The following is a 25,242-nucleotide window of genomic DNA, read 5'->3' as shown; positions in this document are numbered from 1 at the left end:
AAATACACTGTATGTGTCGAAAAGACAACAGACAGAGCAGTATAACCCTCCCAAAAAGAACCTCCTACAGGTTCTCTTGAACAACAGAACATCCTGATGAGCTGTCGGTCCAAAACCAACCATGACCGTCTCAAGATGCTTTGAAAGGTCTCTGCAGAGAGAAGATCTTACAGTGACACCTCTAACAGCAGGTCTTATATAATTTGCCTGTGGTATGTTTCATTCAAAGAATTCCATTTCACTGTACTGATCAAAAATGTGTTTGCATTCCAGTGAGGCTAAACCTCAAAGGCAGCGATGCAGCTTTCACTGCCAACCCAGGAGCCTTTTGGCCATGAAATGGAAACATGTGAGCCCCCGCATGACACAATCCCACTCATAAGGCATCAGTGGTAAATACATGCACGGGTATCTTGACCAGCCATGTAGTCATTCACATGTTCCTGATGTTTGGGTCACTCTCCGGGTTCCTCCAGGTTTTTCTTTGGGAACCTGGATCTCATTCCCAGAACTAAACGCAGTCCAACAGTCAGTGGAGACGAATGTTCAGTGTGTTACCGCTGCAGTCTGAGCTCAGACGAGCAGAGGACGGGCGAATGATTGGTGTGATGTGCGATGTGTTGCTTGTTTTTCAGTTGAAGATTGTCTCCCCTCTGCACTGGGCCTGTGGTGACGGTGGGGCGCCGTAAAAACCTCTAATAACAGCAGTTATCTTTCTTTAGTGACTAAGCCGGATCGTTTTTTTGATGAGTCACGATAACAGGAAGCTGAAAACAACTGTACCGTAGAGAGTGTGGATTCCTGACTGTTTGAACTCAAATTTAAAGGACAAAGCACCATGATTCTCAAACTGTGGTATGTGTACCAGTAGGGGTACGTGAGCTTCCTCTGATGGCACTTGGAAAATAAGAATACCAACTCTTCTTCTTCTTCTGATTTTATTTGGTAGTAACGAGTAACAGAGATAGTTAGATTTGTACTTTTTTACATGACAACACTGTTTAAAAGAACCTCAGTCATAAGAACACGAGAAAAGAACCTGAGATGAACCGAAACCTCCTGAAACTGTGACCACGACGACTCACTAAAACAGGCTCTGTGCCAACAAGAGGAAACTGAATCTTTGATTTTCCCTGGCATCTGCGGCCGCTCGGGGGATTAATCTGATGCTAGACAACACAATCATATGATTCCAATCTGCAGAGGAGATTTTCCAGGTTAAAGGTTTCCCCGTGATTACAGCACAGCTGTGAACCGCGAGCGTGCGCGCGGCCGCATCAGCACACGCACACGTCCGTGTTCCCAGAGAGCAGATGTCTGGACGGAGGTGAAATGTGCTGGCAGGAATAATAAAGGCACCAGCAAACAAACTGAATGGAGCACAAAGCTCTGTCCGGCTCATTAAGTCTCACCCGTGCAGAGCTACGTGTCCGTTAAATCGGCCGACTAACTGCGGCTAACTGAGCAGGGAAGCTAAGTCGGTTACACGGTTTAACAACAAGGTAATTAAATGATACACTAAATTATGATTAATTATTATTATAGTGCTGCTTTATGGCCACGGCGTCTCGCTGACTTCTCTGCATGGAAGCACACGCTAATTAAATTGAATGGAGATGCCACAGGCTCAGCAGCTCTGCCAGTTTTCTTTTTTTAACTGGAGGTCACGCTACGCTAGGAGAATCTCTGCCGAGCAGGTCCGTGTTTTCACCAATTAATCTGCAGTTAAACGTGGTTAAATCATTAAATGGGTAAATAAAAAAAATGTCAAATGTCACGGCATGTTTGGCAGACTTATATTGTACTGTAGCAAAGGTCAGGGAGACGCCGCTGCCGCTAATGTGCTAACGTTAATGTGTGTTCATGCTGAATAAGAAGCGTTTTTTCGCGCCGTTTCATTCGGTCTTTGGATAATTTGTGTTTACTCGTGTGAAAGTACGTTGATGTTAATTATGGACTGCGACTGCTCCCCGGGGCTAATGCTAAAGCTAACCGACCTAGTTTCCTCAGGCACGTTTTGGCCTCCTCACCTGGTCTCACGGCGACTCTGTGATACGGAGCGTTTATTGAAAACCTGTGAAGCGACCGAGCGTAAAGACAATTTACACGAGAGAATAAAAAGAAAGTTCTCCATCCCGTTATCTGTGTGCTGTCACGTTCACGTAAATGACGGTAAAGTGTCGGAGTCTTGTGATCACAGCTTTGAGAAGAAGGAATTAATTTGAGTGCTAATTTGAAAGAAACACTCCTGGGCAATGTTAAAGGTTAATTAAGAACATTTCTCTCTCCACACCCGGAGCAAACACATGCACATACTCATCTGAAATGAGGATGTTCTGTTAATGTTCACCGCGAGATGAACTGACAGCCAAGTGACAACAGCGCAGCCTCATCGTCTGCTACAAGAGACTGAAACTGAGGCGTAAAAAGGAAAGGGGAACCAGCGGAGACTGAAACTGATGAGCACAGAGCACAGAGACAATTGTTTTGTTGCATTTTGTTTAACACGGTGACCCTTTCACTGCAAAAATTGATTTTCAAGAGAGTTTAAGAAAAGAAAAATCATTGTTTTTCACTCCTAATCGCTCTCAGGTCCTTACACTCTTCTCCCTCCTGAGAGATATAATCTCTCCACTGTGTACTGGTTCTGCCTCCTTCTGGTCGGGTTAGAGTTAGGGTTAGAACCACCCTAACCACCTCTACTGGCTCCTCTCGATGTTTCCTGTGCTGCTTCTACGTCTAAAATAACGCCATCACTGCCTCGATCTCATAGCTGGCTAGATGGTGTTCGTATTTCTCACAAAATAAACCTCCTGATTCTGTACAAAACTAAGTTAGGAGGCCCTGATCTAGCAAGGCTGGTTTCCCAACATTTAAATCGCTTATAGCGGGGCTGTTTTTTTTTACAGTGCTGCCAAAGTCATGATGTCTTTGACTTTAAGTCTAAGTCTAGTTCACACACGATTGATTTAAGGAGTTCTGCGAGTTGCAGCAAGTTGTCCCAGTGTCAAGCCCAAGGAGACACACCAATGGCTCCCTGATGCGTCGCAGAGCCCTGTTCAACATTTCAGATTTCCTTTAAGACTCAAGAACCTCGCCAGAGCAAGTGCTAAAAAAAACTAGCAGGTACTATCCCTAATGGAGAAGCAAAAAAAAAACAATGTTGACGTCGCTGAGGTCTACATCAGAACTTGGGGGGGTTTGGAGGTTCCGTTTGTACAGTGTGTACAGTACATATCTGCGGTAGCAGCTGAAACGCTGTGGTTCCTCTGCTGACGACCACGTGTAAACAACTAAATCTGGGTTTAATTTTTAATCCCGTGCAAACCTGTATGATCCCGCTGCCTCACACACACAGTAAAAAATAATCTGCCGTTAGCTTTTTGAAGATAAAGCTAAAATCCCCACAATGAGGCCGGTGCTGTGACAGACCTCCTGCCAGCCTCGTCCACCGGGGGAGTGCTTCAGAATCACCCATTTGTACGTGTCGTGCTGAGCCCTCTGCCTCTCCATGTGATGTTTCAGGTGCCTTCGGTGGCGTCCCGCTGTGAACTCGGCACTTCCCACTCTGAAACCTTCTCTGAAGCCCGCCGGGAGGTCTGGAGGAACCTTTGAAGGCCACAGATTTGAAGTTGGACTGCAGGCAGGCTGAGGGAGATGAAGACATGTGCCGTGTTCCTGGCAGCTCTGCTGCTCCCCGTCATCCACGCAGGTGAGTTACGGCGTTAAGTTTTCTTACCACCGCATGAAATCACTGCAACATCAGGACCGGGGATAATGAGAAGATTGGGGGTAAAGTGAGAACGAGAGCAAGAGGAAAAGCTCAGCTTTAACATCCATTTTTCATTATGTCGACCTTGGAATAAGAGGAAGAATGCCTTTTCAGCAAGATCTGAATGTGATACAACTGGGGCGAAACATTGAATTATTCATGTCATTATTCAGCATCATTCATTCATCCTCCCAGCATGTATGCAGGCAAGACTGTCTGTGAGGATGACTCTCTGAAAGATATTAGAGAAGAATAAAATAAGATATTATAACAAAATGAAACTTTTTGTCTTAGGCAAAAACAGGTTCCAGGAAGTCCTCATGGAGACCAAAACCTGGTCCTGATGGGGCAGGACCTCATTTCTAAGGCTAACATTTTAATTGTGGTTTAGGTTAAGTTAAGGATTTAGGTTAGACGTTAACTGGTTGTGGTTAAGGTTAAGGTTTTGTTGCGGTAGTCAATGCAGAGTCCTAAGGAGAATAGCTGGGCAAACCTGTATGTGTGTGTTCTTGAATGTGTATCTTTATGAGGACCAAAACAGATATAAGTCAGGTTAAGGGCTAGACATGTAGTTGTTATAGTTAAGATAAGGTTATGTTTTGAGTGAGTGTCCTCACTAAGACTGCTGTATAAGAATGTGTGTTGATTTCCTGCATCCTCAGCATGAATGAGCTGCAGCCGTCAGCTGGAACTTCAGCACCAAACAGCAGATTTGACAAAGTTAAGCTTCTTTTTTTTTTCTGCTTGTCAAAAACAACACGCTAACATCTGCTAACGTCTGAATTTTGACAAATGACTGAGAAAACACGCTGGATCAGCACTAATGTAAACATGACAGCCCACAGATTAATGTGCTCATTTAATCTACTCATGGTCACGTCCAGCAAAGATGCATATTTGAATATTCAGAGGGATTATTTTGAGTATGAGCGCGAGTGGAATGAATGCGGGGTTTACAGCGCGATGAGCTAACGAGATGCATTCAGCTACCCTGGTAAAGAAGTACCTACTTGTGACTGGAAACTTTTCAGATAACCAGGAACCCTAGAGGGGCGGGGCTGTGTGCTGGAGACCTCTGATTGGTGGAACACATTTTGCACAGCTGTGGCGTCAACTTAGCGACTTTCTCGCTCGTATTCAGACGCCTCTAGTGACTCTTTTTCAAAAGAAAGCGACCATAATATAAAATCTAGTAACTCTCTTTCTGGTATTTCTGGAGACTTTCGGAGACTTTTGGTCTTCGCACAACGGATGGGACCAAAGTCTTTTGAGTGAGTGAATTTAAAGTTAAAGTTTTTGCTCGTTTCAGTCACGGTGCAGTTAGTTTAGCATTCACCTGCTGCCACTGAAGAAAATCACCATGAGCTTAAGGATTTACAGCTGAGCAGGTGCTGAAGGAAACTAATCCTCACATCTGAGAGAGAGAGAGACAGAGAGACAGAGAGAGAGAAAGAGAGGGTCATTGAGGAAGTCAGGATTATGTAATCAAGGCTGTAACCCAAGTTGTTTTTATGTCTTAGTGAGGACACGTCATCGAGATAATACATCACTGAGCCCCTTAACCGTCACAACTAAAAGACACAAACTAGTGACTTGTAAAGCAGTTGTTTCCGGTTCAAATGAATCATTAGAATCAGTCAATGATTAACGATTTGTTCACAGAATCGTTCAGAACTTCTGAACTGAAATATCACTGAACGTGGTCGTGATTCGGCTCACGATCGCCGGCTTTCAGCAGTGCTGTCTCTAAATACACCAGACTCCTCTGTTATTGACATTTTTGACATTTCCTTTGCTAAATGTCTTTTTTAACTGACCTACAGTTCGGCATTGTTCGGCACATGTTAGTATCGGCTCAGCTCGCTTGGAACCTCGTCAGAGCAGGTACTCGAAGTGCTAAACTAGTTCCTAAGAAAAGGTTCTGCCTCATTAGAACCAAATTTTGGGTACAAGTACACACACCCACACACACTGATGCATTCAATGCTTACCTTGACATTAAACCCTAGGTTTTAATGTTGTATTTTAACTCAGTCAAACTATGATACACTGGAGAGTAAAACTACAAAAAAACATTTGAAATGATGTTAAATGTCACTAAGAATCAACTCTTAAAGCTGTAGTACGTAACTTAAAAAAGGATTTTACTCGTTACAACTGAAAAACAATGTCAACGTTTCCACCGACAATGTTTGAACATAATCGCTGACCTAATAAAAAGGTCATATTTTGTTTGAACAGCCCCACTTCCTGCTCTCAGCGTTGCATGATGGGATTGCGTGGTGTCAGCTTCCTTGTATATTGTAGAAACATGGTGATCCAAAATAGAGCTGAGCTCTTTAGACTCCAGGTCTAAATATTAAAGGCTCATTCTGGGTTCATTCAAACAACAACAATTCAAAGAATCAGGTGATTATTAATTTTTTTTCTCTGAAAAATAATTTCACTTCAATTTTACATACTGGACCTTTAATAGAAAACACAGCGTGGTTTAAAACGTGCTCTGAGAAAACAGGAGAGAGACGCGGAGAAATAAAAACAGGCTGGCGACGACAGTAATAATAATGATGTGTAATAAAAGTGGAGCTGAGGGTTGAAAAACAACTTCCACAGCTTCCAGGTTTATATTTTATTTCAGTGCATTTTTTAAAACCAGGTGAGAAGCAAACAATAAATACCAGAGAGGCAAGTTTCAGCCTGAGCGCATAAAAGAAAATAGAATTAACAGCACAGAGATACAGAGCAGCGTAAACAACATAAACTCCAGCCCCGCAAACACAAACATGATAATGCTGCCGTTGCTTGGCAACACAGTGGTCGATGGTTGATGTCTTTGTCCACTCTGTTTGACCACGTGTCCACGTTTGTGGACGGAAACTGAAATGGACAAGGAAAACGCTGGATGACGATCCTGGCGAGACCAAAGGGCCATTACAAACATGGCCGTGGAGGCGCATAACTCGTAATTATGACTTTTTATCTCATAATTTCAACTTTCTATCTCATAATTATGACTTTTTATCTCATAATTTAAACTTTCTATCTCATAATTATGACTTTTATCTCATAATAATGACTTTTATCTCATAATTTCAACTTTCTATCTCATAATTATGACTTTTTATCTCATAATTTCAACTTTCTATCTCATAATTATGACTTTTATCTCATAATTTCAACTTTCTATCTCATTCAACTTTCTATCTCATTACTTTTTATCTCATAATTTCAACTTTCTATCTCATAATTATGACTTTTATCTCATAATAATGACTTTTATCTCATCATTTCAACTTTCTATCTCATAATTATGACTTTTTATCTCATAATTTCAACTTTCTATCTCAATTATGACTTTCTATCTTATGACTTTTTATCTCATAATTATGACTTTTTATCTCATAATTATGACTTTTTATCTCATAATTATGACTTTTTAGCTCATAATTTCTACATTTTATCTCATAATTATGACTTTTATCTCATGATTTCAACTTTCTATCTCATATTTATGACTTTTATCTCATAATTTCAACTTTCTATCTTATAATTATGACTTTTTATCTCGTAATTTCAACTTTCTATCTCATAATTATGACTTTTTATCTCATAATTTCAACTTTCTATCTCGTAATTATGAATTTTTATCTCATAATTATGACTTTTTATCTCATAATTTCTACATTTTATCTCATAATTTCTACATTTTATCTCATAATTTCGACTTTCTATACCTCTCTTGTTTCTGGTGGAAACAGGCTTCCATAAGAATTCGACCAATATGTGGATTTTTTTATGGTAAATACCATTTTTTGGGCCCCATATTTTCAGCTGATTTCCTCATCTGATAAATTAGAACTGTTTATTGAACAACATTATTGGTCTTGTCTAAATCAATTATGTACAGTATGTTGAATAGAAATCATGTATACACTGAATTTGCTTCTGAAAATCACCAAAAACTCAGAATTATATATAATTTATTACATAAATAGGCTGAAGATAAGATTTAAAATTCAAATTAGTGAGTTAAATTTTCAGGTCATTGTCTTAAAAATGAACCTGAATCTCAAGCTTTGTTTATTCCATTGTGTTGAGTTGAATTTACTCACTTTTGCGACATTGTTTATGACTAACAAAGAGTAGCAAGGTTGTTTTTTTTGGAAAACAAAAACAAAAAAGTCTGATCTTTCACACAAATGCCAAATTTTGTTCAAATCCAGATTTGACTCTTTCTTTGTCTTCCACTGTCCACTGTCTCTCTCTCTCCACCGCTGACGTGAGATTCCGTGCAGAACAACGAGCGAGTAAAGTTACAACAAGAGCGAGCAAAATGACGACGTGACGTCTGGGAAATGAAAATTCCAAGATCTCTGTGTCACCAAAGAAAAATGACAAAGGACTGACTTTGACCAAAGATGGCAAGGACAATCACTCGTCCACAAGAGGCTCCTACAAGTTAGTCCTCCCATCTTCAATTCTGTCAGCACATTCGGTCCTTGAATTTGAGGGAATTGATCCTTGAAAAATCCATGAAAAGTCCTTGAATTTGATGTCAAGTCAAGTCAAGTCGACTTTACTCGTAGAGCACATTTGAGAACAACTGGGGTGCTTTACAGAGTTACAGCGACCGATAGGAATAAAACCTGTAAGTGGAGTGTTTTTAAGGAATTAAATGAAGTTTATCTGATAGAAATCATTCAAACTGAATCATCATCAAGGCATTTGAGAGCGTCAACATTTCCAGAGAGTCTGAGAAACACAGATCAACATTTTCAGACATTTTTTACAGATTACTCGGTTAAACAATAAAACGGTAACATAATAAAATGGTGAAATGGTCAAATCAAATCCACAATCTGGATTAGATCTAGGATAAACTAGATGAAAGACTGTATGGGACTGATGTACCAGGACACATTGGAGGTTCTGTGTGGGACCTTCCATCAGCTCTCGACTTTACATTTACCCAGGTCTCTGTAAAGCTGAAGAGCATCCCATAATAACAACAGAAAACGCCTGCACTTATTACCCTGCTCTCCTCTAAACTGCCGCAGAACCTTTTATTTCCCCTGATTTATTATTTTGTGGTGTAATTCTCACCTGGGATTGTTGTTTTTTTTTAGACGGGGTTCAGACTCGGGTCATGTTTTTTTTTCGCCGTATAATCTGGAGCGAATCGGAGCAGGTTCAGCAGTTTTCACTCACAGCTGTCAGACGCCGCAGTAACTGTGCAGCCACACGTCTCCGAGGACCGACTTCAGACGCTTCACCACAAACTGGCGAGAGGAGCAGCTGCTGATGAGGAGCTTTTTCGGGGTTTAGCTTGTGTGTTTCTTTTTTTGTAAACGTTTCCATTTTTGTGGCTTTTAATGCCTCAGTGCTTGGAGGAGGTGGAACGTTGCAAATGTGTGTTTTCCATTTGTAGGTTCATTTGCAGTTTATTAAAGAAAAAGACAACAAACAGAGCGAGGAAAAAGCAGAGTTTGTGGTTCACAAAATGAACGTGCGGATACTTGAATATAAAGACACGTGCGGTGCATTCAGAGCCTCGTGATCTTTTGTTGTATTAGTCAGTGGTTTAGTTTACATCATACACATGTTTGTGGACACGTGTTTCTGTAGCCTAGAAATCTTGACGCACCCTAGTGGTAGCAAATTTAATTTGCAGTCGGGGTTTCGTCTAGAAACTATGGAAGCCCATTTCAGCCAGTAAAGAAGAAAAAAAGAGGTAAAACTTTATAAATAAAAATATAAGTTATTCAGTCAAAATTATGAATTATTTATTAATTTCAATTATATTAAAATTTAAATTAATCATAATTTCGACCTTTTTTTATCTCATAATTATGAATTTTTGTCTCATAATTTCAACTTTTTATACCTATTTTTTTTTCTGGTGGAAACGGGCTTCCATAACCCAAACTCTGGCATGGCCAATCACATTGTGTATAGAGTCGGTGGGCGGGGCTTAACATAAAGTCCCTGCCCGTCTCTGGTGAACAGCACTCTTTTGGATCGGCTTTGGCCTTGACTTTGAACGATTTGGAGTTAAAGGAAAACTTCACCGATTAGCATTTAGCTTCGTATTTTTCTTCTGCACGCCCGCAACTCTCATATTCTTTGCGCCAAAACGGCAGCAGTCGCTGGGCTCCATTACCGTATCATTTGTTAACTGACAGGAATCTTCCGTCGCTCTGACTTTGTCGCCTCCTTCGTTGCTCTGATTGCGTGCAGAGGGAATTTGAAAGACAACCGTTTATCCCGCCCCTCGGATTGAGCCCAGACCAAACATCCTGAAGTAGTTCTGGTTTACCATGATTTCTGTTTAACTACTTAAAAATGTGCAAGGATGTGTAGCAAAACAGTTTTTTGTTTTTTTTTTTGCATTTGTTTTTGCAAATTAAATGTGAGGATGTCAGTCATTTTAATTAGAAAACATAAATTAAATGTAATAAAGTTCTTCAAGTGTGTTTGTAGTTAATTGCACTTGTGGTCTCTGGCAGCGCAGGCTCGTCACGACCTGAGTTGTGCAATGATGGTTAAAACTAAAAATAACATAAACACTTGTTTTATGTGAGGGAGTTAACAAATAGAATGAAAGGTGTATTTTGTATTTTATAAGAGTAACAATTAAGGTGTTTTTGTGTTTATTTAGGAAGTAGTAAAAAGCCAAAGTGAGGGGGCTCTTATTTTGAAAGGCAGTGATGCTGTGTAAGATTGGCTTTATTTTAAATCCATGAACCAGCGCTGGTGTTTTGTCAGCTGCTTAAATGTGAATATTTTTCTGTTTTTCATTTGCTCCAAATAACAAAGAAAGCAGAACATTTCTGCTCTAGAAATATGAGCTTCTCTTGAATCTTTTCAGTCAGTACACATTAAAAACAAATTCAACAAGTAAATGAAGCTGAATCTTATCAAGTAAACGCATAGTTGAATGTCTGTCTGCAATATTTCTGCTCTTTCCTGGCAGCGTGCAGGAGGTTTCTGTGTTGCCAAGGAAGAACATCTGTTTACATGTACGAGGAGGTTTAATATCTGTGGAAATATCACATCAACGTCACGGCGACAAATTCTGTCACGTTAGCCGCGGCCATGTGACATTTGTCATATGACATATTTGATCGACAGCCAATGTTAGACCACAGATCTCAGGGCAACCGAGTGGACGGGGGGGGGGCTTAAATCCATTTTTTCTGCTTGGTGGGCGGGGCTTAATACCCTGTATCTTGTATTTCCGACGAACTTCGACGAACCGACGAAATTCATGTCTAATATGTGTTTCCTGAGTGTTTTTGTTGGACCTTCACTCAGACTTTACGTTATTAACACTAGAAGTTGAACCTTATGTTTCTAATTTCTAATGTTTTCAAAATGTTTGGACATGTTTGCTGAAGTCCACGTGCGCCGCGTTAAAGCGCCCGGACTTGACCTGCGGACACACCTGTCTCACACAGCGCCAAACCCACCCACAGTTCAGAGACAAGACGCTGGCCACAAAAATGTTGCTCCATCAAAGCCGTCCAAGAGCCACAGAGAGACGTCTGTGAGTTATAAAAAGGAATAAATCACACTGGACTCTCCCCAGCGCTGGCTGCTGCCTGACCAAACAGAACAATGGGAGGAGGAGATAGAAACAGAGGTGGATGCTCTCCGTCCGGCTGAGCTCCAGAAATCCTGTGTCAACATGAAAGAAGGAAAGATTTATATTCAGTTTTTGTTCACGTCGGTGTGACCAAATGTAGCCGCTTTCTAGTCAAACTGGTCTTTGTTCACTTTGAAATGTGCTTTGATCCTCCCGTCATCCACATGAAGCCCCCGAGTCAGTCGAGTCGAAATTCCCTGGATTTTCTTTGGGTTTGAAAGATAGGACGATGGGCGGCAAATGTTTTTGTTTGGTTTTTTCTTTCTTACACGTGCATTGAAGTCATTGAGTCATTGTAGTGAAGCGACTGCAGCGACTTGTCCCTGTGATGGACTGACGACCCGTCCACGGCGTGAAACCCACCTTTCGCTCTGTGTCAGCTGAGATTCGGTGTTTGAGTGCAGCGACTTCAATCGTCTCAGCAGACAAAACAATCACAACCCTGAAGGTCTCACATTAACACACCTGGTTTCTTTCGCCTATTTTCTGTGTATTTTTATGATGCTACGTGTGAACAGTGTGAGTAATGAGATTAAACTCAAATACTAGAGCTAACAAACCGCTAACAACCAGTATAATCCATAGGGACGCCACTTTTACATACTGGAGGTGGATGTTTAGAAATGAGTTTCTGAAGTTGCCGACTTATTAAAAATAATCCACTGGAAATGGGGAGAACGGTCTTGTCTGAGAGCCGAGAGTTTGGATGCGACATTTTCCAAATCGTGGTTGGCTGGCACTTGGAAATCATTTCTTCTTCTGCTGCACTCCGTGCTGGCTAGTGCGAAGCATCCGGCCCACAGTGCAGTCTGATGTGAATCAACAATGTTCCAGATGACACGAACACCTGAGTCCACTATTATACACATGGCGCTTTGTTTATAAAAATGGATGTAGTCTTCTGGTTTGAAAAGTGAAGCCTAGGAAGTTGGATGGAGGTAGCAGTCAGCCACCAGGGGGCGACTAATAGACCTTGTTGTCGCTTTTATAAATGACGTTCCCATTCAGAAGGAAAATAGACGACACAGCACATATGAGTGGACACCAGTGTGATTGATGGCTAGCGGCGTCCAGTAGATGCCAGGATGTCGCCAGTGGTATCACAAATCTTTGGAATGGACCGCGTCCATTTTTTATATACAGTCCAGGAGCAAATGTGACTCCTCCAGTGCCAACCCGTCACTCGCAGACATCAGACAACCAGGTGATTGTACATCTCCACCTATCAATCTGTGTTAGCCCTCTGGGAAATCTACTTGACAGTGCAGGTCCTCAGCCAGTCACTGCCATTGATGGATCCATTAGGTGGCAGGCAGATAAGGCAAGCGCCACCTCACCCACCAGAAGGCAATAGATTGAAACTCTATTGGACAGACTTACACACACAGTATCTCCCAGTGCCAGCCCGATAATAACAGACACAGACTAAATGGGTTCATCAGTCACTCTTACTCTTGACTGAGCAATCCAATAACCTTGTGTGCTGTTTAATCGCCATTAGACATTTTGGAGGCTGAGAAAGTTACAGGGCAGGGAGGAACGGAGGGAGCAGAATAAATATTTTAGCATTTATTGACAAACCCGAGGTTTAGCACTGCTGATCTCATGAATCTGTGATTTGTTTCTGATGAATCACTGAAGATTTCATGATGTGTTTTTGTAACTTCAACCAACAGGCCAATTTATCTGGTACACATGTTGTGTGTGCTGCTTGTTAACACAAATATCTACCCAGCCAAATCACATGGCAGCAGCTCAATGCATTTCATCATGTGGACGTGGTTAACATCATGTTTTCATGAAATTCAAACTGAGCATCACAATTGGACGATGGTATGAAGGGGATGAACACACATCTCTATCCATTCATCCATCCGTCAATTGCTACCCCCGAGATCAGCTCATGGGGGTAGCAGGTCTACCAGAGAGACCCAGACTTACCTTTGCTGGCCTCATTGTCCAGCTCTGACTGGGCGATCCCCAGGCGCTCCCAGGCCAGTGAAGAGAAATAATCTCTCCACCTAGTCCTTGGTCTGCCCCAAGTCTACCCCTAGGCCTGCCCCTAGTTGGATGTGGCAGGAACACCTACCAAGGTAGGCGCCCTGATGGCATCCTTACCAGGTGCCAGAAACACCTCAACTGACTCCTTTCCACACAAAAGAGCAGTGACTCTACTCCAAGTTCCTCCCAAATTGCTGAGATTGTCACCCTATCTCTAGAGGAGACCCCAGCCACCCTTCTGAGGAAACCCATTTCGGCATTTCTTTCAGTCATGACCATAGGTGAGGGTAGGAACGAAGATAGACTGATAGATTAAGGGCTTGTGAACAACTTGTGTGTGTCTTAAATATAATGAATGCTGTCATGTTAATGTATGAAAGTTGCAGTAAGGTAACATTAGGGGAACGTTCTGGAAACACTCTCTAAAGTATGAAGGTTGTAGAAAGGTAACATTAGGGGAACCAAAAACCAAAAACTCCCACAACCAAAGTCACATTCCCAGAACGTTCTGGGAACCAAACATTGTTAGCTGGGTATATTGTCTCTAAATATGAATGTGGCTTACTGGATCCTGTACTTGTAGGATTTCTGTGTTGAGTTCTGATGCAAAATATTCAGTCGATAGAAGCCCTTTGATGTGTTTACCCTTGATTCTGTGGGATTGAGTTTCCCGGGGGGATAAACCAATAGAAAATAACACAGCCCGATCTACTGACTTTCATATTTGTCCAGTGAAAATGTTCCCACTATAAGAGTTTAAATCTGGGTGCTGGTAAACCCTGATAAAGGCTGCAGCAGCTGATGGATGCTGTGGAAAGTTTTATTTTCTGTCAAGGTTTCCAAATGTTTTTCGGATGAATGAATTGCATCGATTCATTCGTATTAGCGCCACCGCAGGGTTACTTTGTACGTCCCACCTCCTCAGCTGCTTGTTAACACAAATATCCACTTGACCACTTGATGCATTTAGGCACGTCGACGCGGTCAAGATGAGCTGCTGAAGTTCAAACGGAGCGTTACCAGGAAGTAGAAAGGTGATTTGAGTGACTTTGAACATGGCATGGTTGTTAGTGTGAGACGGGCCGGACTGAGTATTTCGGAAACTGTTGATCTGCTGCGATTTTCACGCACAACCGTCTCTACGGTTTACAGAGAATGGTCCGAAAAATTGAAAATATTCAGAGAGCAACGTCAGTTCCCTGGAAGAAAATGTCTTATTGATGCCAGACTTCAGAGGAGATGATGGATGGATGGATGGAAACAGTCATTTAAATAACAATACAACCAAGGTGTGAAGAAGATCGTCCTAGTGGTAGAGCGGGCTGTCTTCCAGCCACATGATCGGGGTTTAATCCTTGCACTGATTTTGTTTTTGGGCAAGACTCTTAACCCCACATGACTCTTGGAAGCCCAAGTAGATGCGCTGTTTCACGGTCATCAAAACTAGAAAAATGCCATTTACAATTTACAACATGACATCACCTAGGAGAATCTGAACTCCCGTTTTGGAGCCTCGAGATTTTGGGGTTTTGCAACCTGAAGGTCATGAACGTCACCTGTGTACCTAATAAAGTGGCTGGTGAATGTCGCCTCAGCTCTATCACAGATTTAAATTAACATGGTCCAAAAACTGAGCTTATTTGGGGGATTTAGATGGAAATAAAGTATAAAACCTATGCGTGTGCACCTTTTTAAGACATTTGGATCACTATTTTTTTTACAATCACGTTAATTCCATCAAGGTAAAGCGATTATTCAGGTTTTTATAATCTTGTATGATCTACTGACACACAGTCAGCGTGAACAATGGTTGCACATCTGCCGCATTGTCTGTGGCTACTACTACTACACCTACTCATGCCACACTTATCAAGCATGAAATAGTGTAAGAAAATAACAAAATGACAGCTCCAAACTAAAATGTTATCTTTATTGAAATAACGCAAATTGAATTGAATTTTTTTTCAAAGGAAGTGTGGCCTCTAGTCACTTTCATACGTTCTCTGGTCTCTTTCAGGCCTTAACTGAATCAAAAACAGCCTTGTAGTCATGGCCGTGTCCACCATCACTATATATTATATATATAAAAAAGTGAAATAACTGAATATTTGGTTCAGTTATTTTACTTTTCCATCTGATCATTGAAAAAAAAAAAAGTTATTCATCATCATGGTTGTTTTAATTATGTCAACAAACCAGACATGAAGCTGAACCACAGATGTTTATTAGCCAACTACTAAAAATTCACTCTTTCATTTCCATTTGCTGACACTATTTCGTAAACGTTAGATGATGCCAGCTAAGTTCATTTAAAGGAATAGTTCTCTAGTTTTCTACAGCTGGGTTTGGACTCTTCATTTGAACGATCTAGTAGGCTACCGATTCTCGTGATCTCTTGTGAACTGTCAGAGCTAACAGCTAAGCTAACAGCTGTGTCTGCAGATTTAAGAACCAGAAATACTTCAAAATCCAATATCAGGAGGACACTTTTGTTTGTTTCTTCTGATGCGTCACGAGGGCATTGAAGCACTCACAGCTCCCTCTGCTGGACACATTTGTTATTATTTCAAACTGTCTAATGCCGTTCTAGGCTGAATATTTTCAATTCGAATGGGTTTCTAAGGTTTGACCTTTGACTGTTCTGTACCAAAAAGAGCATTAATGTTTGTTTTTTTATATTTTGAACGATGCACCAGGTTATAAAGAGATTTAAATTTCGTACAATTTGCAGCATTAGCTCTGTGGAGCATGTTTGTCGTAACCAAGCAAATCTGAAGTTGTCTCTAAATTAATTGTTATGGAATCAAATCTAATCTAATCTGGACCTTGTGAATTGGGATGTAATCACTTCAGGAAATCAGCTGGGACACCCAGAGCAAAGAAGTCCTGAACTACTCACTTGTATCTGTAATGAATCAATGAATAAACAATAGATATCCTAATCATATCACGTCCGCTGTCAACTCAAAATAACGAGTAACTGTAGCTGTAACCAAATAAATGTTGTGTGTGTGTGTCCTCTGTCTCCTGCAGTGTGTCCAGATAAGGAGCCAGGACTGCGTCCATGGATGCCAGGACACCATGAAGACCACCGTGTGACGATTGGCTACGGCAGGAAGGTTCTCCTCACCACCTCAGCCACCGTCCACTCCATTGAGATTCTCAACGGCGGTAAGCTGGAAGTGTCTTCATCTCCTTGATAAGTGATGACGATGAATGCATGAGTGAAGGGATCATGTGAGGGTCAGGGACACGAGACACGAGACACGTGGACGCACTCACATTCACGTCGACAGATCATTTAGAGTTCTCTCTCGGAACGACACTAAAATGTTTTCCATGATGTTGTTTTGTTTTTGTGCAGTAGTTCCACGCAGAATCCTCATTACACAAATATTAGGAGCTTAGCCTGTTTCTGCCACATTAGACAGTACGACCATTTGCTGTAAATGGTAAAATCCTTGATGGAATTGCCTCCAAGTCAATTGTCTCGGCGTAATTGGAAATTGGAAGTGAAAGAAACAAACACCAAGAAGAGGAGAGGTGTCTGTGTGTGTGTGTGTGTGTGTGGGGGTGATGGTGAGAGAAAGAGAAATGTGATGAGGTCAGGGCCTCGGCCAAGAACATCCAGGAGATGACGTTCCATGTTCAACAGCTACTCACCACTTTACTACTGAACTGGAATCATTGGATTTCAGGCCTGGTAACAGAGCTGGTTGGCTGGATGCAGTCTGTGTGTGTGTGTGTGTGTGTGTGTGCGTGTGCAGTCTGAGCACAGGGCCATAAATGGTATCAGGAGGTGTCTGAGGGCACTGGGGCATGAAGGACCTGCCAGGAGACTTCATCACCCCCCTCCTCCTCCTCCTCCTCCTCCTCCTCCTCTCTTTCTCCTGCAGGAAAGCTGGTGATTGCTGACACCAGCCGGCCCATTCTGCTCCGAACAAAGCACATCCTGATTGGGAACAAGGGCGAGCTACACATCGGCAGCCCCGACTGTCCTTATCGAGGAAACCTCACCGTCTCCTTGTTTGGAAGGTACAGAGCAGCGACGCATGTCCGTAAGATGACTCTGTGATTTACAGTAGAGGTCTGAACTTCACTGAGTCTGAGAAAATATTGACCAAACCCAACACACATGCGGTATTTTTGTCTGAGCCCAACAAACACACAGCACCTGACACAGGTAAAGTAACCTGAAGCCTGTTTCTGATCAGAGAGACTGATAAACAATCTCTTAACTTCCTCATTTTAAGTAGTTTTAAATAAAGCAGCGGAGCTTTTTTTATGTCTTTATTGCACTTAAGGAAGACACATTTTTGGGATAAAGGCATAGCTAACGAAAGGCTAGCTAGGTAGCTAGCTAGCTCACATTTGTGAGGGCGGGTGGAGTTTAATCTGGAGTTAACTGTAAACGGTTAATAAATCACACTGTTTTCGTTTTATACTATTGAGTTTGAGAAGGAGTTTTAAATAAAGCAGCAGAGCTTTTTTTGTGTCTTTATTGCACTTAAGGAAGACACATTTTTGGGATTAAGACATAGCAAACTAAAGGCTAGCTAGCTAGCTAGCTCACATTTGTGAGGGCGGGTGCAGTTTAATCTGGAGTTAACTGTAAACTGTTAATAAATTCACACTGTTTTTGTTTTATACTATGTACTGTATTTGAGAAGGAGTTTGCTAACTACAGAAGATAAACTCTTTTACTACATAATTCTTTACTCCACAGTTGTCATTTCTTCGCATAACCTAATACAGCTACTGATTTACAATAATATCTAATCATTTAACATTTAATAATTTCCAAGAGATTAAACATACATTTTACATCTTCACTTAGTAGTTGGGGAAAAAAGAACAATTTTTGACTGATTAAAAAAACTGTTCATTTCCTAATTTTAAGGAGTTTTTTTTTTGAATAATTTCCAAGAGATTTTAATTTAAAACGTGTAAATCTAATCTTATCTTGGTAGTAGTAGTAGACCTTAAAATCTGTGGGTCCCTACCAAGTATTTGGTAACAGAAGCAACTCTGTATTCACTTGCCAGGGACTTAAATTTAAAGTTTTCCTTGTTTAAAGTTTGTTTTTATGCGGCACCAATCATGCACAAGGCAAGTCAAAGTGTTTTACTGAGGCAGAAAATACATCACATTAAAAACAATGGAATTTAAAATACAATCGAGGCAATAAAAGTGTGATTTAAAAACAATAAATACTGCACTGAGCAATAAAAACAAGCAGGGTAAAGTATCGAGGGATTAAATGGAATTAATGTGGAATAGAAAGTAAAGGTATGATTTAAAGTTTGTATAAGTCTTTCCACGCTGTTTTTAAGACTGGACGACAGTGATCAGGACCACAGCTACTTTGGGAAGAAGTACATTGGCGTGGGAACTGGTGGGACACTCGAGATCCACGGGAAACCGAAGCTGTCGTGGACGCTGCTCAACAAAACCCTGCACCCGGGAGAGAGCGACCAAAACAACTACCTGTTTCAGAGAAGCTGGGGGAACCGGGGCATCATCGTCCACGTCGTCGACCCAAAGACGGGCGACGTGCTGCACGACGACAGGTGAGCGTCTCCACGCTCACACGCACTCGTGTCCCCTAACGGAATGCAGAAGACGCCACCACCTCGTAAACTGTCTCACCACAGCGCGATAATGATGGAGACAAATATGCGTGTGATGGCTCTGGCATTGCTCATTGTGGGGATATTAAATTTAGAATTTGATAACATCCTTAATATCCTGTTGTGATTAAATATCCATTACATTTTCAAACAGATGTGACATTTTATGATATACAGCTTCTTTCTTTTTTTTTTTAAGTAAATAGACGAGTAGAGCATTTTTGTTAGGAGGACAAAGCGCTGGGCGTTGGACTGAATCCAGTCCCGTCAGATTTAATGTCTTTAGGAGGCGACAGCCATAAAATGCACTTGATGAAAGGCCGTTACTACACAGTTATTATGAAGTCAACTGCCATCGGAGATTAGAGAGCAATTATAGAATGATTAGAGATGGATGTGGATGGATGCTATTGGCTGTTATTTCTGCTTCCTTTTCATGTAGAGATGCAGTGATAATACTGTGTGTGTATATATATATGTATATATATATACATATATATACATATACATACATACACATATATATATATACATATATATATATACATGTATATATATATATGTATATATATATATATATATATATATATATATATATATATATATATATATATATATATATATACACATATATGTATGTATATATATATATATATATATATATGAATTTTTTCCAGGGATTTTAAAGTCATTTTAACTGATATACAGTTGAGAACGTTCTCTAAAGGTTGTATGAAGGTTGTGAGAAAGTAATGTTCTGGCACTGTTGTGGGAACCGAATGTGCAACCAAAAATGAACGTAAGGGGAACTTTCCATATCAACCATAGGAAAACCTCGGGGGAACCTTCAGGGAACGTTCCCACAACCAAAAGTTAGCGTTCGTAGAACGATCTGATCCATCCGTCCATTTGCTATCATATTATCCTCCACATAAGTGTTTGCTGCAGCCAATCCCAGCTGACATAGGGCGAAAGCTAGGGTTCACCCTGATGCCGTGTAAACATGGTGCTATATTGTCTAGTGAGTGCTTGATTTTCTCACCCTCAGGTTTGACACGTACCGCAGTAAGGACGAGAGCCGGCGTCTCGCCAAGTATGTGGACGGTGTACAAGTCGGGCTCATAATGGCTGTGATGGTCAACGACGAAGGGTCCAACAACCTGGAGGACTCGGCCAAGAAGAGTCTGTTCAGACTGGGCAGTCAGCACATCACCACTCTGGGATTTCGGTGAGATTCTATCACGTTTTATTTTTGTTTGTGGAAAATTCAAATGAGTATTAAAGTAGTTGACTTTGACTTTCGGAACGACCGGCTGTACCTGAGCAGATAAGACCCACAGATTCAGTGGCCTCTTTTAAATCACCTGCTTTTATCTTACATTTTTATTAGTTTAATAACTCTTATTTCTATTTTGTCTTATCTTTATTGTTTTGGGTTGTTTTGCTCTTGCTTGCTTTGTGTAATGTCTTTTTCTCTTTATTGTTCTTTTGCCTGTATTTACTTGGACATTTAGACTTCAGATTTTGTGATTTTTGCCTTTGTGTTGTCTCGTTTCCATCCCAGAGTATCCTTTGTTTTTGTTTTGTGTGTCATATATTATTATTATCTTCTAGGGCTGGGAATTGCCTGAGACACCATAATACGATAGTATTGCGGTATTTAAGTCATGTTATTATCGTCATATTTAAGTCATCTGGGTCAGGTTATAATATTATCATCATATTTAAGTGGCAATACGATATTAGACTGAAACGGCAATTGATTTGTTATGTTTTTTTTTTTATTAAATGATTTAATCTGTGACGACAGTTTCTCCTCCAGTACAAAGTCAGATCTTCGCTCTGTGACGAGAGAAGCTCCCAGCTCTGTATCGTCTGTAGTTTTTTGTTTTTATCGATCACTGTGGATTGATGAGAAAATGTTTTGCCCTCCCTGGAAGCTTGTCTTTCTATAATTAATCCCTGCAGCTCTCTGAGACCTTTTGCTTCTTGAAGCAAGATTTATTTTTATTTTTTTCAGTCATTTCTCTGCAGTTTTAGCCCTCGTAAAAAGATTGATATACTCTTATCGTGTAGAGTGATGACAAAAGCTTTGCTGTAAAGTTCCATTCACAGAGCTCATAATGTCACTCACAGTTTTGTTATTGGGGTCAAAGTTTTTACTTTTGTTGAATTGCACAACAGATTAGCATCTTTCACGCTTCAAGTGCCTTCTTTATTTCTAATTTTCTCATTTATGCTTTACCACACGCTGTGATTGAAGGTTGCATTCATGAAATAATAAATCTATCTAAACAAAACTATCAAAATTCTGGCAACTGGATCTGGATCCTGCAGCCCAGGAGTCACAGGTTTTTATTAATATGGTAATAACATTTGTTATCTCTTTTTGGGACCTTTTTCTGTCATAAACACTGACGTTGTCGGGACCAGTAGTCCTCGGAGACCAAAACCTGGTCCTAATCAGGCAGAACCTCGTTTAGTTTAAGGCTGAGATTTGAATGATGGTTAAGTTGAGTTAAGGTCAGGCTTGACCTTAATAGAATAGCTGTGCAAACCTGTGTGTGGAACAAAGAACCCATAAACCACAGGAAGTGAAGACATGTGAAGGTGAGGACAAGGGCTGTTTATAGGTTAAGACCTGGTTTTTGGGGGTTAACTTTAGGTTTCAGCATTTTGTTGCGATGTTAAGGGACTAGGACTTATGTCTTTGTTTGTCCTCACTCAGATATAAAAACAAGTTTGTGTGTGTGTGTGTGTGAGACAGGAACAGAGACATTGGGAGAATTAGCAGTGTGTCAGGAATGCATGGCAACTGGAAACAGAATCGTGTCATGATAACAAACCCCCAGGAGTGTCTCAGTGTCTGACATAAGGAGGAGCGAAGAAGATAAAAATGTGTACATTTGCATTAAGACGTTGACAAACTGGGCCGCTCTGTGCTGCTGCTGCTGCTGCTGCTGCTGCTGCTGCTGCTGCTGCTGCTGGGTTTGTTGGATAAGCAGCTTTTTGCAGCGTGAACCACAGGCTGCTGCTGTGTGTGTGTGAGTGGACTGCAGTATCACAGGCTTTGTTGCGGCCTGAGAGAAGAAGCTGGTGAACGCCGGCAGCCCAGGCCTCGTCCTGTGGTTCCAGTCAGACGTTGTTGTGAAACTCAACGCTGCAGCAGAGACCGCAGGAGAACTCTGACGGCGTTAACGCTCCTCCTTTCCCACTTAGCATTTTTTCCCCCCGTGGCTGTGGAGGCCGTGGAGGACAGAGCAGACGGGAGCGATGGCGAGGTGACAGAGGAATTCCTGCCTAACGACTCCTGTCGCCTCTTCTCTCGTCACGCGGCTGCCAAACAGACCGGCGCTGGTGTCATCACCAGAGAGAGAAAGAGAGGGACTCTGTCATTTGCGACGCACCCAGAGAGACGTTTTAATAAGTCATAATTTATGAGTGCGTGTAGACTCTGCGGCACGTTCTCCGTTATGTTATTTGCATATGTTTACTGCAGCTGCCACTGTGGAGAAAATACCACGACACACACCTCTGCTGCCGCGTTTTCTCTCAGAGCTCAGCAGAAATAGCTTTTCAGACATACGACGGGTTTAGATTTCAACCCTCCACGCTGTGTCTGAACCACAGAGGGTTGGACTGAGACAAAGATAAATAAATAAATAAATAAATGGCCGTGGACTTTCTGTCCCTAATAAATAAAAAAAATGTTTTATTTATTATCCAAGCTCGGGACCGGCACAAGGAGTTCACTGAATGTGGCCCTCCTCCGGCCCTTGACTTGGCACCGACTCAAACTAGCAACCCTTCAGTCCAGAGATGTTGACAAGTCCGAGTCAAGTCTCAAGTCTCTGTTTGAAATTAGCATTTATTTCAAGTTTCAAGTCGTAAGTTTGAGTTCCAGTACCAGTCAAGTCTCAAGTCTTTTGAATTTGAGTCGAGTCAGACGTCACAGTTTGTATCCAGTCTCAGTCTCAGACTCGAGTCCACGTCTCTGCTTCAGTCAAGAGCCACGTTTTCTTGCCGCTTAAGTTGCTGAAGCAATTAAAGATCTTGTGTGTAATATTTAGGAGGATTCAGACCCTCAAGGGTAACTAAACTGAAACATGTGATCATTTAACTCTGTCAGAACTGGGAGTGACGTCACCTCTGAGTTCACCACGTTACAGTCGTACGCGGACGTATCTCGAGGCTAGCCATTGTTAGCAATATCAGTTTATAATGAGGCTCTATTAACGGGAAAAGTAGGCGTGGTTGTACCCTGGCAGCCATCTTGGAATCCCATGTCGGGGTTGTTGATGTTGCTCAGAGTTTCGGAGTTGGAAATCCGACTTCAGGAATGCCCCGAGTTCCGACTACAAATGGAACGCACCATTAGAGCAAGTAAGAGGCGGTGGTGAAATCTGAGGATTTATTGGCAGAAATGAACTGTTAGTTTTCCTTGTTTTATTTTTTCTTTCTCGGTCAGAACTGAACATAAGAAGCGAAACATTAGCTTCAGCTTCACTGACGCGAGTCCAGTCGCCTTCAGCCAAACTCCTGAAGTTCACTAGAGCAGCAGAGATTTGAAGTTTAATTCTAAACACATCTGACATTCACTCGCAGCCCCGCTCATATCCTCTCTGTGCTCAGCTCCCGGTCGGTTAAAGGTGCACTGCAAAGATCTTGTGTAAACAAACAACCAAAGGTAATGTTTACATTCAGTGTCGGCAAATGTGTGTGTGCATGCGTGCGTGTGTGTGTGTGTGTGTGGCAGACCCAGAGGACGCATTTACTTCCTTATAAAACATTTATCAAAAGCAATCACCGTCTGTTTACGTCTGTGTTTACTGTTACATGAAGGACAATGAGGTGAGAGACTTTATTTAAAGTTGCACTGCTTTAAACTTCTACAGCGTATAACTTAATAAAACACATGTGACCCAAACATCGCGACCCGGTTTCTCCCCGCGTGTGCGTCGGCTTTCTCTCCGACGGTCTGCTGACCTCGGCCTCCTCTCCATCCCCGGCACCTGCAGGCAAAACTCCAGCCCTCTGGAACTCACTCCCTCTGGCTGTTCCACCAGACACCAACCCTGGAGTCGTATAAATCAATGTTCAGGTTTTTTGTTTTGGTGTTTTTGTTCTGGTTTGTTGGGTTAGTCTGGTTTTTCTACGCATGTAGCGACCTTGGGTTTCGTGAAAAGGCGCTTTAGAAATCAAAGTTAGTATTATTATTATTGTTATAATAATTACTGCCAGAAAAGGTCCTAACACACTGCTCCCTTACAGCGTTCTTTTCATATTTGATTTTATGAATCTCTCTCTCCTCACTGAAGTGTTATCATCACCTGTGTCTTTGACTCACTGTACATTCATCCTGAGTTTCCTCGTGCTCTTTATCTGCCTCCAGTCTTTCAATCTCACTCCTGTACTGGTTTATTTTTATTCCCCCTGCAGTCGTCACGTCTGTCTTCTCCACTATCTGACCTGTACTTTTCTTTCTCCTGCCTCAGCTCATCGCTCTGTTTCTGTATTTATTTTCTCTGCAGGCATCCCTGGACGTTTATAGTGACAAAAGGTGACACTTCCTCAGCTGTGGAGGATCACGCTGTCTATCAAGGTGAGAATGTGCTGTTACTGACATTCTCTCACAGTTTAGGTCAACTCCTGAAAGTGACATCGTTATTGCGACGGAGCGCGATTGGTTCGCTCAAAACTTTCAAAATAATAAAAAAAAGAGAAATCACTCAAGAGTGAGCAAATATCTGCCAAGGTCAAAACAAAAGAAAGAACAAAAAACAATTAATAGATGATTCACTCAACAATTCCCCTTTTAAAACCTGCAGAAGCTGAATCTGGATGAATCTTACAATAACCTACAGTAAGAATACAATATACTATTAAATAACCAGACCCATCTACTGTAACGGGAGCTTCTTATCCTTTGTTACTTAATTCATTTATTTACTTTTATACACTTGTTTACGTATAGTTTTTATTTTTTTTATGTTACTATTTACATTTTTACGCGTTGTTCTGATCACCCGCTCTGATCCAGTGTTTCCCCTCGCGGCTGTTTGTGAGTTTCCTTCTCTGCCTCGCTGCTGTTGTTGTTTTAATTCTTAACAGCAGCCATATGTCGGCTGAGGTGGTTGTTTTTCCTGTAAAGCACTTGCCTGGTATGAAAAGTGCTGCATAAAAAAACATAAAGT

At 41.4% G+C, this 25,242-nt stretch overlaps 1 protein-coding gene across 3 annotated transcripts in view; it reads left to right on the top strand.

Annotated features, from left to right (window-relative positions):
• LOC122772414 (cell migration-inducing and hyaluronan-binding protein-like) overlaps positions 1 to 25,242 on the top strand; it is a 107,151-nt gene that overhangs the window by 24,880 nt on the left and 57,029 nt on the right. For all 3 annotated transcript variants that reach the window (XM_044030440.1, XM_044030442.1, XM_044030443.1), the window contains exons 2-7: positions 3,526 to 3,712; positions 16,452 to 16,589; positions 17,315 to 17,453; positions 18,752 to 18,988; positions 20,097 to 20,276; positions 24,580 to 24,650. In XM_044030440.1, the coding sequence (XP_043886375.1) occupies positions 3,658 to 3,712; positions 16,452 to 16,589; positions 17,315 to 17,453; positions 18,752 to 18,988; positions 20,097 to 20,276; positions 24,580 to 24,650 (820 nt within the window). In that variant the 5' untranslated portion in view covers positions 3,526 to 3,657. The remainder of the gene's footprint in view (positions 1 to 3,525; positions 3,713 to 16,451; positions 16,590 to 17,314; positions 17,454 to 18,751; positions 18,989 to 20,096; positions 20,277 to 24,579; positions 24,651 to 25,242) is intronic.

The sequence above is a fragment of the Solea senegalensis genome, linkage group LG7, assembly GCF_019176455.1.
Source record: "Solea senegalensis isolate Sse05_10M linkage group LG7, IFAPA_SoseM_1, whole genome shotgun sequence".
Classification (NCBI taxonomy): domain Eukaryota; kingdom Metazoa; phylum Chordata; class Actinopteri; order Pleuronectiformes; family Soleidae; genus Solea; species Solea senegalensis.
The sequence above is the reverse complement of the archived record's forward strand: the minus strand, read 5'-3'. Positions and strand labels throughout refer to the sequence as shown.